Source organism: Oncorhynchus nerka, linkage group LG4 (assembly GCF_034236695.1).
Source record: "Oncorhynchus nerka isolate Pitt River linkage group LG4, Oner_Uvic_2.0, whole genome shotgun sequence".
In the NCBI taxonomy this organism is placed as follows: Eukaryota; Metazoa; Chordata; class Actinopteri; order Salmoniformes; family Salmonidae; genus Oncorhynchus; species Oncorhynchus nerka.
In genome coordinates this window covers 82,913,891-82,931,463 of record NC_088399.1, presented here as the reverse complement: position 1 = coordinate 82,931,463, position 17,573 = coordinate 82,913,891, and the positions used below count along the sequence as shown (strand labels likewise).

At 44.8% G+C, this 17,573-nt stretch overlaps 1 protein-coding gene across 3 annotated transcripts in view; it reads left to right on the top strand.

The window, feature by feature from the left end:
- Positions 1 to 17,573, top strand: part of LOC115128679 (tubulointerstitial nephritis antigen-like) — a 78,112-nt gene that overhangs the window by 34,141 nt on the left and 26,398 nt on the right. For all 3 annotated transcript variants that reach the window (XM_065017936.1, XM_065017937.1, XM_029658754.2), the window contains 2 exons: positions 14,693 to 14,785; positions 15,403 to 15,517. In XM_065017936.1, coding sequence (XP_064874008.1) covers positions 14,693 to 14,785; positions 15,403 to 15,517 — 208 coding nt within the window. The remainder of the gene's footprint in view (positions 1 to 14,692; positions 14,786 to 15,402; positions 15,518 to 17,573) is intronic.

Genomic DNA, 17,573 nt, shown 5'->3' with positions numbered 1-17,573 from the left:
AGCGTCTGACGAACTTCAAGGCTGAAGGCACTCTGACTTCTGCCTCCTGGTCCGGGAACAATGGAGGGGCATAGCCAAACTGACACTCGTGCGGGGACATACCAGTGGAGGAGGAGCGCAAAGTGTTGTGCGCGTATTCGGCCCAAACAATGAAGGACGACCATGTGGACAGGTTGTTACGAGTCATACATCGGAGGGTGGCTTCCAGCTCTTGATTCATCCTCTCTGTTTGGCCGTTGGACTCCGGATGGTACCCTGAAGATAGACTGGCAGAAGCACCCATGAGTTGGCAGAAGGCCTTCCAAAACCTTGAGGCGAACTGGGGACCTCTGTCAGAAACCATATCTTGAGGAATGCCGAAGACTCGGAACACATGATTAATTACCAACTCAGCCGTCTCCTTGGCAGAAGGTAACTTAGTCAGAGGGACGAACCTGGCCGCCTTTGAAAACCTGTCGATTATGACTAGGATAGTAGTATTGCCATGGGATGGAGGAAGGCCAGTAATAAAGTCCAACGAGATATGGGACCAGGGTCTGTGGGGAATAGGTAAAGGGTGAAGGAGTCCTTGAGGGCGGAGGTGAGAAGATTTGCCCTGGCAGCACACGGGGCAGGCATTGACGAAAGAGGCAACGTCTTCTCTTATGGTAGGCCACCAGAACTTACGCTGGATGAACTCCAAGGTGCGACCTACGCCCGGGTGACAGGTGAGGCGAGAGGAGTGCCCCCACAGAAGGACCTGAGTCCTCACTGCCTTGGGGACAAACAACCGATTGGCAGGACCCCCTTTCGGGTCCGGTTCGATAGCTTGAGCTCGTCTCACGGTATCCTCAACTTGCCACGAAATCGGAGCCACGATCTTAGCAGCAGGAAGGACAGGCATGTCCGTGTCATCTCGAATGGCAGGAGCGTAGACTCGGGACAGGGCATCCGGTTTGAGATTCTTCGACCCGGGCCGATAGGTGAGGATAAACTGGAATCGATTGAAGAAAAGAGACCATCTAGCTTGTCTAGAGTTCAACCGCTTCGCCTGCTGGATATACTCCAGATTTTTGTGGTCCGTAAGCACTTGAAACGGGTGAGAAGCCCCCTCGAGCCAGTGTCTCCATTCCTTCAATGCCATCTTAACCGCTAGGAGTTCACGATCCCCCATAGTAGTTTCTCTCAGCCGGGGTAAGCCGGTGTGAGAAGAAAGCGCACGGATGAAGCTTCTTGTCTTCACCCCTCTGAGACAGGACAGCTCCAACACCAACCTCTGAGGCGTCTACCTCCACCACAAACGGTTCATCCGTAGTCGGTAGTATCAGGATGGGAGCAGAGAGGACGCGCTGCTTGAGTCCTTGGAAGGCCGTCTCAGCTTCTCTTCCCCACAAAAACCTTGCATTGCCACCCTTGGTTAAAGCTGAGAGAGGGGCTGCCACCAAGCTGAAGTTCTTGATGAACTTGCGGTAAAAGTTTGTGAAGCCCAAGAAACGCTGAACTTCCTTAACGGATTTGGGGGTGGGCCAATCCGCTACCGCCCCTACCTTCCTGGGGTCCATTTGGACTCGACCGGGTTCCACTACAAATCCCAGGAATTGTACTCGGGATGAATGGAATTCACATTTTTCCGGCTTAACGTACAGATGGCTGTCTAGGAGGCGTTTGAGTACTTGTCTGACATGCTTTGTGTGTTCTTGAAGAGAGCTCGAAAAGATGAGGATGTCATCCAAGTAAACAAACACAAATATGTTAAGCATATCCCTAAGCACATCGTTTATGAGCGCTTGGAACCCCGCTGGGGCGTTGGTCAGGCCGAAGGGCATCACCAAGTATTCATAGTGACCAGTAGGCGTGTTGAACGCGGTCTTCCACTCATCACCAGGTCTGATCCGCACAAGATGGTATGCGTTCCGCAGGTCAAGCTTAGTGAAAACAACTGCTTCCTGGAGCAGCTCGAAGGCTGTGGCCATAAGGGGTAGCGGGTAACGGTTACGGACGGTTATGGCATTGAGTCCCCGGTAGTCGATGCAAGGACGTAATCCACCGTCTTTCTTGGCCACAAAGAAAAACCCTGCTCCCGCCGGGAGGTGGATGGACGCATGAGGCCTGCTTCCAGAGCGTCCTTGATGTAGGTATCCATAGCAGCTCGTTCGGGTGGAGATAGGGAAAAGATCCGACCCCTGGGGGCAAGTGCCCGGAAACAGTTCGATGGGGCAATCATAAGGTCTATGGGGTGGTAGCATGGTGGCCCTCTGTTTGCTAAATACCAGTTTGAGGTCATGGTAACACTCGGGAACTCGGGTCAGGTCGATGGATTCTAAAGACTCGGGAGTAGAACTCGGGAATTCGGGAAAATACATGTAGCTTGGCACGTAGGACCCCACTGCTTGATAGTGCCCACAGACCAGTCGATGTGAGGGTTATGGCTGTGAAGCCAGGGGTATCCAAGGACGAGAGGGAACTCGGAGCAGGAGATCAAATGAAAGTTCATCAATTCCTTGTGTTGTGAAACTGAAAGTCGCAAGGAGGTAGTGACATGAGTGACAAGTCCAGATCCCAAAGGGCTTCCATCCAATGTAGTAACCCTCATGGGGTCACTTAGAGGTTCAAAGGGAACGCCATTCTCCTTCGCCCAGACACCATCCATGAAGTTACCTGCGGCTCCAGAGTCTACCAAGGCTTGAAGGTGAAGCTTGTGGTTGTCCCAGGAAAGGGTGACTGGAATGAGCAGACGGGAGTTGGACGGATGGGAGGAGGTTATGTTTCCCGTTACAGTTCCCCCGGTCTGTACGGGACAGAGCGTTTCCCTGGAGCCCGGGACACGTGGAACGGAAATGGCCCGGTTTGCTGCAATATAGACAGCGTCGCTCCCTCATCCGGCGGTCTCTCTCAGCCTGGGAGATGCGTCCAATCTGCATGGGTTCCGGTGGAGCCAGCGAGGATAAAGGTGGGGACTCGGAGCTGGGACTGATAGGGGCTAGAGGTCTACGGTTGAGTTCTCTCTCTCTCAGACGCTGGTCAATGCGTGAGGCCAACTTGATCAGGGACTCGAGATTGTCCGGTGGTTCTCGAGTGGCCAGTTCATCTTGGATAGTGTCGGAAAGGCCTTTCAGAAAGCACACAGTGAGCGCCTCGTTGTTCCAACCACTCGCTGCTGCCACCGTGCGGAACTGGATGGCATAGTCCGTCACGCTGCGCCGACCTTGGTGGAGAGTCAGGAGCTGTTTGGCTGAGTCAGGACCACTGCTTGGGCCTTGAAACACTCGTTTGAATTCCTCAGCAAAGGCAGAGTAGCTGGCACAGCAGGAACTATGGGCATCCCACACAGCAGTAGCCCAGGCCAGGGCTTTTTCCGACAGCAGGGTGATGATATATGCGATCTTAGACCGGTCGGTGGGGAACGACGAGGGTTGCAGCTCGAAGGAGAGAGAACATTGGGTGAGAAACCCTTTACAAGCACTTGGATCACCTGAGAACCGTTGGGGAGGTGGAAGGCGAGGTTCAGCCAGAGGGTTAACTGCCATGGGTACGTGAATCTGAGGTACTGGGACGGGAACTGTTGCCGAGGTAAGTCGATCAGATATCTGCTTTATGGAAGTCAGCATCTCCGACAGAAGATGAGAATGTCTAGCCATTAAGGCCTCTTGCTGAACCAGGGCGGCTTGGTGGCGTTGGACAGTCTCCTGGTGGTGGGACAGCATGGCAACAAGGTCCTGGGAACTGGCTGCCTCTGGGTTCATTTTTGGCTCTGTGTTTCTGTCAGGACCCGGTTACGAACCCGGGTCTCCGGAGTGAGAAACAGTCACTTAACCAACTGAGCCACGAATAGTCGGCAGAACCCAGAAGATGAGGCAGACACAGCAGTACTTGAGACGGTGTATTTAATGTAGTAAAAAGTGAAGTCCTTCAGGAACACATGTAACTCCACAACCTCAAAAGGAATTCCACAAGAACAAAGGTAATCCTCCAAGACAAAAAAGGTAAATCCACAAGGTGGTAGGTATAGCACAAAAAGCCTCAAAAGATACTCAAAAATAAATAAACAAGAACAAAAAACAGAATTCCACAAGAGCATCCACCGGGATCAACAAGAGTTAACAGAATACTAGGGCTGGGTGCTAACATACAAACACAGAGCAAAGGACTGAGGAAAACAAAGGGTTTAAATACAATCAGGGGAAACGAGGCACAGGTGCAAATAATAATGGGGATCAAGGGAAAACAAAAGGTCAAAAGGCACAATGGGGGCATCTAGTGACCAAAAACCGGAACAACCCTGGCCAAATCCTGACAAATACTATACATCAATACTATTATATTACTACTAAACTTCTATACTGCTATAGTACTATAGTACTACTACACTTCTATTCTATTCTATTACTACTATACTTCTATAGTACTATAATACTACTGTGCTTCTATACTGCTATAGTACTACTACGCTTCTATACTACTTGTAACGGCGTTCGTCTGTTGAAAGAAGAGAGTCGGACCGAAATGCAGCGTGTAGGTTACTCATGTGCTTTAATAAAGGAAATAGCGATACATGAAATAACTGAGATACAAAAACAACAGACGGAACGTGAAACTATACAGCCTATCTGGTGAATACACAAAGACAGGTACAATCACCCACGAAATACAACGTGAACACAGGCTACCTAAATACGGTTCCCAATCCGAGACAACGAGAAGCACCTGACTCTAATTGAGAACCGCCTCAGGCAGCCAAGCCTAACTAGACACACCCCTAATCAACACAATCCCAATTACTACAAACCCCAATACGAAACACAACATATAAACCCATGTCACACCCTGGCTTACCCAAACATATACCAAAAACACAAAATATAATGACCAAGGCGTGACACTACTATAGTACTACTATGCTTCTATAATATTATAGTACTAATTTACTTATATAGTACTATACTACTACTATGCTTCTTTACTACTAAAGTACTACTACACGTCTATACTATTATATTACTACTATACTTCTATAGTACTACTAAAAGTATTTGGTTTGAAATGTACTTAAGTATCAAAAGTAGAAGTATAAATCATTAAACATTTCTTATATTAAGTAAACCAGACGACACAATTTTCTTTTTCATTTTTTTCATTTACGGACAGCCAGGGGCACAGTTCAACAAATAATGTACAAACAAAGCATGTGTGTTTAGTGAGTCTGCCAGATCAGAGGCAGTAGGGATTACCAATGATGTTCTCTTGATAAGTGTGTGAATTAGACAATTTTCCTGTCCTGCTAAGCATTCAAAATGTAATGAGTACTTTTGTATGTCAGGGAAAATGTATTGAGTAAAAAGTTCTTTATGACCGTAGTAAAAGTAAAAGTAGTAAAAGTAGTCAAAAATATCAATAGAAAAGTAAAGTACAGATACCCCACAAAACTTTACACCCACTGTAATTCACTTATGTTCTACTGATTACAGAATAACTGTTGGTTAGTCTGTGATACAACATGCAGTCTGAGATCTAACATGCAAATACACCTGGGCAACATCTCGCTGACATGCCAATACACCTGGGCATCATCTCTCTGACATGCCAATACACCTGGGCAACATCTGTCTAACATGTCAATACACCTGGACAACATCTGTCTAACATGCCAATACACCTGAACATCTCTCTAACATGTCAATACACCTGGAAAACATCTGTCTAACATGCCAATACATCTGGACAACATCTCTCTAACATGTCAATACACCTGGACAACATCTCTCTAACCTGTCAATACACCTGGACAACATCGGTCTAACATGCCAATACACCTGGACAACATCTGTCTAACATGTCAATACACCTGGACAACATCTGTCTAACCTGTCAATACACCTGGACAACATCTGTCTAACATGTCCATACACCTGGACAACATCTGTCTAACATGTCAATACACCTGGACAACATCTGTCTAACATGTCAATACACCTGGACAACATCTGTCTAACATGCCAATACACCTGAGCAACATCTGTCTAACATGCCAATACACCTGGACAACATATGTCTAACATGTCGATACACCTGAACAACATCTGTCTAACATGTCAATACACCTGGACAACATCTGTCTAACATGCCAATACACCTGGGCAACATCTGTCTAACATGTCGATACACCTGGACAACGTCTCTCTAACATGTCAAATCACCTGGACAACATCTGTCTAACATGTCAATACACCTGAACATCTCTCTAAAGTGTCAATACACCTGGACAACATCTGTCTAACATGCCAATACACCTGAACATCTCTCTAAAGTGTCAATACACCTGGACAACATCTGTCTAACATGTTAATACACCTGGACAACATCTCTCTAACATGTCAATACACCTGGGCAACATCTGTCTAACATGTCAATAGAGACGACCTGGGCAACATCTGTCTAACATGTCAATACAGACGACCTGGGCAACATCTCTCTAACATGCCAATACACCTGGACAACATCTCTCTAACATGTCAATACACCTGGGCAACATCTGTCTAACATGTCAATACACCTGGACAACATTTCTCTAAAATGTCAATACACCTGGAAAACATCTGTCTAACATGTCAATACACCTGGACAACATCTGTCTAACATGTCAATACACCTGGACAACGTCTCTCTAACAAGTCAATACACCTGAACATCTCTATAACATGTCAATACACCTGGACAACATCTCACTAACATGTCGATACACCTGGACAACATCTCTCTAACATGTTGATACATCTGGGCAACATCTGTCTAACATGTCAATACACCTGAACATCTCTCTAACATGTCAATACACCTGGACAACATCTCTCTAACATGTCAATACACCTGGACAACATCTGTCTAACATGTCAATACACCTGGACAACATCTGTCTAACATGTCAATACACCTGGACAACGTCTCTCTAACATGTCAATACACCTGGACAACATCTGTCTAACATGTCAATACACCTGGACAACATCTGTCTAACATGTCAATACACCTGGACAACATCTGTCTAACATGTCAATACACCTGGGCAACATCTGTCTAACATGTCAATACATCTGGGCAACATCTGTCTAACATGTCAATACACCTGGACATCATCTGTCTAAAATGTCAATACACCTGGACAACATCTCTGTAACATGTCGATACATCTGGGCAACATCTGTCTAACATGTCAATACACCTGGACAACATCTGTCTAACATGTCAATACACCCGAACATCTCTCTAACATGTTGATACATCTCGGCAACATCTGTCTAACATGTCAATACACCTGGACAACATCTGTCTAACATGCCAATACACCTGGACAACGTCTCTCTAAAATGTCAATACACCTGGGCAACATCTGTCTAACATGTCAATACACCTGAACATCTCTCTAACATGTCAATAAACCTGGACAACATCTCTCTAACATGTCGATACACCTGGACAACATCTCTCTAACATGTCGATACATCTGGGCAACATCTGTCTAACATGTCAATACACCTGAACATCTCTCTAACATGTCAATACACCTGACAACATCTGTCTAACATGTCAATACACAATACACCTGGACAACATCTGTCTAACATGTCAATACACCTGGACAACATCTGTCTAACATGTCAATACACCTGGACAACATCTCTCTAACATGTCAATACACCTGGACAACATCTGTCTAACATGTCAATACACCTGGACAACATCTGTCTAACATGTCAATACACCTGGACAACATCTGTCTAACATGTCAATACACCTGGGCAACATCTGTCTAACATGTCAATACACCTGGACATCATCTGTCTAACATGTCAATACACCTGGACAACATCTCTCTAACATGTCGATACATCTGGGCAACATCTGTCTAACATGTCAATACACCTGGACAACATCTGTCTAACATGTCAATACACCCGAACATCTCTCTAACATGTTGATACATCTCGGCAACATCTGTCTAACATGTCAATACACCTGGACAACATCTGTCTAACATGCCAATACACCTGGACAACGTCTCTCTAAAATGTCAATACACCTGGGCAACATCTGTCTAACATGTCAATACACCTAGACAACATCTGTCTAACATGTCAATACACCTGGACAACATCTGTCTAACATGTCAATACACCTGGACAACGTCTCTCTAACATGTCAATACACCTGGGCAACATCTGTCTAACATGTCAATACACCTGTGCAACATCTGTCTAACATGTCAATACACCTGAACAACATCTGTCTAACATGTCAATACACCTGGACAACATCTGTCTAACATGTCAATACACCTGGGCAACATCTCTCTAACATGTCAATACACCTGGACAACATCTGTCTAACATGTCAATACACCTGGACAACATCTGTCTAACATGTCAATACACCTGGACAACATCTGTCTAACATGTCAATACACCTGGACAACATCTGTCTAACATGTCAATACACCTGGACAACATCTCTCTAAAATGACAATACACCTGGGAAACATCTGTCTAACATGTCAATACACCTGAACAACATCTGTCTAACATGTCAATACACCTGGACAACGTCTCTCTAACATGTCAATACACCTGGGCAACATCTGTCTAACATGTCAATACACCTGAACATCTCTCTAACATGTCAATACACCTGGACAACATCTCTCTAACATGTCGATACACCTGGACAACATCTCTCTAACATGTCAATACACCTGGACAACATCTGTCTAACATGTCAATACACCTGGCCAACATCTCTCTAACATGTCGATACATCTGGGCAACATCTGTCTAACATGTCAATACACCTGGACAACATCTGTCTAACATGTCAATACACCCGAACATCTCTCTAACATGTTGATACATCTCGGCAACATCTGTCTAACATGTCAATACACCTGGACAACATCTCTCTAACATGTCAATACACCTGGACAACATCTGTCTAACATGTCAATACACCTGGCCAACATCTCTCTAACATGTCAATACACCTGGACAAAATCTCTCTAACATGTCAATACACCTGGACAACATCTGTCTAACATGTCAATACACCTGAACATCTCTCTAACATGTCGATACACCTGGACAACATCTCTCTAACATGTCAATACACCTGGACAACATCTCTCTAACATGTCAATACACCTGAACATCTCTCTAACATGTCAATACACCTGGACAACATCTCTCTAACATGTCAATACACCTGGACAACATCTGTCTAACATGTCAATACACCTGGACAACATCTGTCTAACATGTCAATACACCTGGACAACGTCTCTCTAACATGTCAATACACCTGGACAACATCTTTCTAACATGTCAATACACCTGGACATCATCTGTCTAACATGTCAATACACCTGGACAACATCTGTCTAACATGTCAATACACCTGGGCAACATCTGTCTAACATGTCAATACATCTGGGCAACATCTGTCTAACATGTCAATACACCTGGACATCATCTGTCTAACATGTCAATACACCTGGACAACATCTCTCTAACATGTCGATACATCTGGGCAACATCTGTCTAACATGTCAATACACCTGGACAACATCTGTCTAACATGTCAATACACCCGAACATCTCTCTAACATGTTGATACATCTCGGCAACATCTGTCTAACATGTCAATACACCTGGACAACATCTGTCTAACATGCCAATACACCTGGACAACGTCTCTCTAAAATGTCAATACACCTGGGCAACATCTGTCTAACATGTCAATACACCTGTGCAACATCTGTCTAACATGTCAATACACCTGAACAACATCTGTCTAACATGTCAATACACCTGGACAACATCTGTCTAACATGTCAATACACCTGGGCAACATCTCTCTAACATGTCAATACACCTGGACAACATCTGTCTAACATGTCAATACACCTGGACAACATCTGTCTAACATGTCAATACACCTGGACAACATCTGTCTAACATGTCAATACACCTGGACAACATCTGTCTAACATGTCAATACACCTGGACAACATCTCTCTAAAATGTCAATACACCTGGGCAACATCTGTCTAACATGTCAATACACCTGAACAACATCTGTCTAACATGTCAATACACCTGGACAACGTCTCTCTAACATGTCAATACACCTGAACATCTCTCTAACATGTCAATACACCTGGACAACATCTCTCTAACATGTCGATACACCTGGACAACATCTCTCTAACATGTCAATACACCTGGACAACATCTGTCTAACATGTCAATACACCTGGCCAACATCTCTCTAACATGTCAATACACCTGGACAAAATCTCTCTAACATGTCAATACACCTGGACAACATCTGTCTAACATGTCAATACACCTGAACATCTCTCTAACATGTCGATACACCTGGACAACATCTCTCTAACATGTCAATACACCTGGACAACATCTCTCTAACATGTCAATACACCTGAACATCTCTCTAACATGTCAATACACCTGGACAACATCTCTCTAACATGTCAATACACCTGGACAACATCTGTCAAACATGTCAATACACCTGGACAACATCTGTCTAACATGTCAATACACCTGGACAACGTCTCTCTAACATGTCAATACACCTGGACAACATCTGTCTAACATGTCAATACACCTGGACATCATCTGTCTAACATGTCAATACACCTGGACAACATCTGTCTAACATGTCAATACACCTGGGCAACATCTGTCTAACATGTCAATACATCTGGGCAACATCTGTCTAACATGTCAATACACCTGGACATCATCTGTCTAACATGTCAATACACCTGGACAACATCTCTCTAACATGTCGATACATCTGGGCAACATCTGTCTAACATGTCAATACACCTGGACAACATCTGTCTAACATGTCAATACACCCGAACATCTCTCTAACATGTTGATACATCTCGGCAACATCTGTCTAACATGTCAATACACCTGGACAACATCTGTCTAACATGCCAATACACCTGGACAACGTCTCTCTAAAATGTCAATACACCTGGGCAACATCTGTCTAACATGTCAATACACCTGTGCAACATCTGTCTAACATGTCAATACACCTGAACAACATCTGTCTAACATGTCAATACACCTGGACAACATCTGTCTAACATGTCAATACACCTGGGCAACATCTCTCTAACATGTCAATACACCTGGACAACATCTGTCTAACATGTCAATACACCTGGACAACATCTGTCTAACATGTCAATACACCTGGACAACATCTGTCTAACATGTCAATACACCTGGACAACATCTGTCTAACATGTCAATACACCTGGACAACATCTCTCTAAAATGTCAATACACCTGGGCAACATCTGTCTAACATGTCAATACACCTGAACAACATCTGTCTAACATGTCAATACACCTGGACAACGTCTCTCTAACATGTCAATACACCTGGGCAACATCTGTCTAACATGTCAATACACCTGAACATCTCTCTAACATGTCAATACACCTGGACAACATCTCTCTAACATGTCGATACACCTGGACAACATCTCTCTAACATGTCAATACACCTGGACAACATCTGTCTAACATGTCAATACACCTGGCCAACATCTCTCTAACATGTCAATACACCTGGACAACATCTGTCTAACATGTCAATACACCTGAACATCTCTCTAACATGTCGATACACCTGGACAACATCTGTCTAACATGTCAATACACCTGGGCAACATCTGTCTAACATGTCAATACACCTGGACAACATCTGTCTAACATGTCAATATACCTGGACAACATCTGTCTAACATGTCAATACACCTGGACAACGTCTCTCTAAAATGTCAATACCCCTGGGCAACATCTGTCTGACATGTCAATACACCTGGACAACATCTGTCTAACATGTCAATACACCTGGGCAACATCTGTCTAACATGTCAATACACCTGCACAACATATCTCTAACATATCAATACACCTGGACAACATCTCTCTAACATGTCAATACACCTGAACATCTCTCTAACATGTCAATACATCTGGGCAACATCTCTCTAACATGTCAATACACCTGGGCAACATCTGTCTAACATGTCAATACATCTGGGCAACATCTCTCTAACATGTCAATACATCTGGGCAACATCTCTCTAACATGTCAATACATCTGGGCAACATCTCTCTAACATGTCAATACATCTGGGCAACATCTCTCTAACATGTCAATACATCTGGGCAACATCTCTCTAACATGTCAATACATCTGGGAAACATCTGTCTAACATGTCAATACATCTGGGCAACATCTCTCTAACATGTCAATACATCTGGGCAACATCTGTCTAACATGTCAATACATCTGGACAACATCTGTCTAACATGGCAATACATCTGGGCAACATCTGTCTAACATGTCAATACACTTGGAACCACTTTCTAACACACAGACACCTAGAAACTCTTTCTAGTACAGACACCTGGAAAACTCTCTAACACATAGACACCTGGAAACCTCTTTCTAGTACAGACACCTGGAAACCTCTTTCTGATACACAGACACCCGGAAATCTCTTTCCAATACACAGACACATGGAAACCTCTTTCTAGCACAGACAACTGGAAACCTCTTTCTAATACACAGACACCTGGAAACCTCTTTCTAATACACAAACACCTGGAAACCTCTTTCTAATACACAGACACCCAGAAACCTCTTTCTAATACACAGACACCTGGAAACCTCTTTCTAATACACAGACACCCAGAAACCTCTTTCTAATACACAGACACCCGGAAACGTTTTTCTAAATACACAGACACCTGGAAAACTCTTTCTAATACACAGACACCTGGAAACCTCTTTCTAATACACAGACACCTGGAAACCTCTTTCTAGCACAGACAACTGGAAACCTCTTTCTAATACACAAACACCTGGAAACCTCTTTCTAATACACAGACACCTGGAAACCTCTTTCTAATACACAGACACCCGGAAACCTCTTTCTAATACACAGACACCTGGAAAACTCTTTCTAATACACAAACACCTGGAAACCTCTTTCTAATACACAGACACCCGGAAACCTCTTTCTAACACACAGACACCCGGAAACCTCTTTCTAACACACAGACACCTGGAAACCTCTTTCTAGTACAGACAACTGGAAACCTCTTTCTAACACACAGACACCTGGAAACCTCTTTCTAACACACAGACACCTGGAAACCTCTTTCTAATACACAGACACCCGGAAACCTCTTTCTAATACACAGACAACTGGAAACCTCTTTCTAATACACAGACACCTGGAAACCTCTTTCTAATACACAGACACCTGGAAACCTCTTTCTAATACACAGACACCCGGAAACCTCTTTCTAATACACAGACACCTGGAAACCTCTTTCTAATACCCCTCTGTGGAAAGGGTTCTACTTGGAACCAAAAAGGGTTCTACAAAGGGTTCTCCTATGGGGACAGCCGAATAACCCTTTTACGTTCTAGATAGCACCAGAGATAGGGTTAGTATTATCTTAAGATAATGATAAGGTAAGAAGTTAAGTCATCTTCATCATCTTTCTTTAGATAGTACTGTATATGAACCACCTGTGTGAGTATGTATTGCAACTCATTGTGAATACATAGATTGCTATTAGGAATCATGAGCTAGTGTGAATGTTTATGGCAAGTCTATGGGTGTCAGACCCTAAACATATTAGATGAAGCTGGTTTAAAGAGTTGTTACCATGGTAATGTATATCTACATCCCACTCTCTTCCTTTCAGTATGTTGTACAGGAGGCCTATCAGACTTCATGTCTGTGTCCCAAATGGCATCACATGCCCTACATAGTACACTACTTTTGACCGTAACCTAATAGACCCTGATCAAAAGGAGTGCACTAGGGGATAATGTGTGATTTTAGCCTATGACTGTACTGTACTGTATGTGTTTGTCCAGCTACTAGTTGTTTCAGGTGGCCATTGCACACACACCTCCCTCCCCGCAGTCACTCAGCACAGCACAGACAGTAGAAATGCTCTCTTTCAGTGGATCACAAACATTTTATGCGGTCATGTTTCAATATCTACTTATCACGCCCATCAGACTGGTTAGTATTCACTCCCCCCTGGTTCCTTAGGACTAAAAATGGACATTTTTCTGTGATCTGTTGCCTTAAAAGGCCTCTTCTTCATCCCTTCATTCTCTCTCCTCTCGCTCTCTCTTTTCCCTCTCCCTTTGCCAAGTCCCGTGTTCATCTTGTTCAGTCTCTCCCTGGGAATTAGGCTATACAGTGTAGCTTCTTATACATGTTTTATTTTTAAAATGTTCTCTCTATATTGACTGTTGGCTTTCCTTGTTCCTTCCGTTAATTCAGCCTCATTACTTCACAACAGTGGACAACGGTCAGTTGTGCTTTTGTGCAGTAAATTACATCAATCACTTGAACTACAGTCTGTGCAGTACAGTAGTAGACTTCCAATTATTATAATGAATAAAATGTGGCACCATTATCTATGAATCTAAAGCAGTGTTCTGAGTTCTGACCCCTGTCCATTCTAACTTGAGCTCTTGTACCCTCTCTGTGCTGCCCTCTTCATTCATCTTCCCCCTCTTTATCTGCCCCTCTCTCCTCTCTCTCTGCTCTTCTCCCCCTCCCCTTCTCTACCTCCTACAGCACGTGTGGAACAACTGGCCGTTGGGAGTGTGAGCAGCATGCCTGTCTGATAGAGAATGATATGATCCAGGCTGTCAACAGAGGAAACTTTGGGTAAGGGCACTTCAAAAAAAACTCTTAAGGATCGGACCCTTTTTTAAAAATTTTCTCCTAAAATGACATACCCAAATCTAACTGCCTGTAGCTCAGGCCTTTAAAGCAAGGATGTGCATATTCTTGGTACCATTTGAAAGGAAACACTTTGAAGTTTGTGGAAATGTGAAAGGAATGTAGGAGAATATAACACATTTGATCTGGTTAAAGATAATACAAAGAAAAAACCAACCTTTGTTTTGTATTTTTTTTTTACCATCATCTTTGTTGTTTTGTAAGTTTGTTTTAGTGTTCTTTCTTCATTAAATGTAGAACATGTATTCAGATCACGCTGCGCCTTGGTCCGCTTCTTACGACGATCGTGACAGTAATAGCTACTGTAAATTGGACAGTGCAGTTAGATTAACAATAATTTAAGCTTTCTGCCCATATTAGATATATCTAAGTTCTGGGAAATGTTCTTGTTACTTACAACCTCATGCTAATCGCATTAGCCTACGTTAGCTCAACCATCCCGCAGGGGATCCACCAATCCTGAAGAAGTTTTAAAAACACACGCAAACACACATACACACATATTTTACACTCACTGTCCTGACTTTCCTCTCTCTCCCTAGCTGGCGGGCAGCAAACTACAGCCAGTTCTATGGCATGTCTCTGGATGAGGGCCTGAGGTATCGCCTGGGGACACAGAGGCCCTCCAGGACCATCATGAGCATGAACGAGATGCAGGTGAGAAGTCCTGTCTGCTGGGTAGGGCAAGGGTGGGATAGGGGGCAGGTTGAGGCTGGGTGAGGCTGGGTGATTCATGGAATGGATCTCCAATGCCATGGCACCCTATTCCCTATAAAGTGACTACTTTTGATGAGGGCCCATGTAAGGGACCATAGAGCACCCTACTGTACGTAGCGAGTAGATAGCCAATTGGGATGCAGACATGGTGTCGCGGCCTCACATTCAGAGTGAGGGACAGTACAGTCTGTTTTTCACTTTATCAAAGCACGTCGCTCTCAGAAAATGACCTATGTAAACCTGAGAAGAATCTTCCAAAGATCAGTTGGTGTAATAAAAAGGTATATGCATCAAAAGGGACCTATGATATAACATTTTATTTAAAGATTCTACTTTCCTGGCATGTATCATTACCAGCTATGGCTACCAGGCGGAGTCTGGTATTGATCTGTTGATAATTCTTTGTCTGTCTGGATCTTGGAAGCCTCCCCTCTGCTATGTGTTGTCTTTAACTCTGTTTACATTCTAACCAGACAGATTATGTAAGAGCCAATCAAATCATCACAGAGGGGCTTGGGAGGATAAAGGTGGAGGATGGGGTAGAGGATAGAGGTGGAGAGGTTGGGGTAGAGGATAGAGGTGGAGGATGGGGTAGAGGATAGAGGTGGAGGATGGGGTAGAGGCTAGAGGTGGAGAGGACAGGGTAGAGAATAGAGGTGGAGGATGGGGTAGAGGATAGAGGTGGAGGATGGGGTAGAGGATAGAGGTGGAAGATGGGGTAGAGGATAGAGGTGGAGGATGGGGTAGAGGATAGAGGTGGAAGATGGGGTAGAGGATAGAGGTGGAGGATGGGGTAGAGGATAGAGGTGGAGAGGACGGGGTAGAGGATAGAGGTGGAGAGGTTGGGGTAGGGATGGGTGGAGGATGGGGTAGAGGATAGAGGTGGAGGATGGGGTAGAGGATAGAGGTGGAGAGGATGGGGTAGAGGATAGAGGTGGAGAGGATGGGGTAGATAGAGGTGGAGGATGGGGTAGAGGATAGAGGTGGAGAGGATGGGGTAGAGGATAGAGGTGGAGGATGGGGTAGATGATAGAGGTGGAGGATAGAGGTGGATAGGATGGGGTAGAGGATAGAGGTGGAGAGGATGCAGTAGAGGATAGGGTGGAGGATGGGGTAGATGATAGAGGTGGAGAGAATGGGTTAGAGGATAGAGGTGGAGGATAGGGTAGAGGATAGAGGTGGAGGATGGGGTAGAGGATAGAGGTGGAGAGGACGGGGTAGAGGATAGAGGTGGAGGATGGGGTAGAGGATAGAGGTGGAGAGGACGGGGTAGAGGATAGAGGTGGAGAGGTTGGGGTAGAGGATAGAGGTGGAGGATGGGGTAGAGGATAGAGGTGGAGGATGGGGTAGAGGATAGAGGTGGAGAGGATGGGGTAGAGGATAGAGGTGGAGAGGATGGGGTAGAGGATAGAGGTGGAGGATGGGGTAGAGGATAGAGGTGGAGAGGATGGGGTAGAGGATAGAGGTGGAGGATGGGGTAGATGATAGAGGTGGAGGATAGAGGTGGATAGGATGGGGTAGAGGATAGAGGTGGAGAGGATGGAGGGATAGAGGTGGAGGATGGGGTAGATGATAGAGGTGGAGGATGGGGTAGAGGATAGAGGTGGAGAGGTTGGGGTAGAGGATAGAGGTGGAGGATGGGGTAGAGGATAGAGGTGGAGGATGGGGTAGAGGATAGAGGTGGATAGGATGGGGTAGAGGATAGAGGTAGAGAGGATGGGGTAGAGGATAGAGGTGGAGGATGGGGTAGATGATAGAGGTGGAGGATAGAGGTGGATAGGATGGGGTAGAGGATAGAGGTGGAGAGGATGCAGTAGAGGATAGAGGTGGAGGATGGGGTAGATGATAGAGGTGGAGAGAATGGGTTAGAGGATAGAGGTGGAGGATAGGGTAGAGGATAGAGGTGGAGGATGGGGTAGAGGATAGAGGTGGAGAGAATGGGGTAGAGGATAGAGGTGGAGAGAATGGGGTAGAGGATAGAGGTGGAGGATGGGGT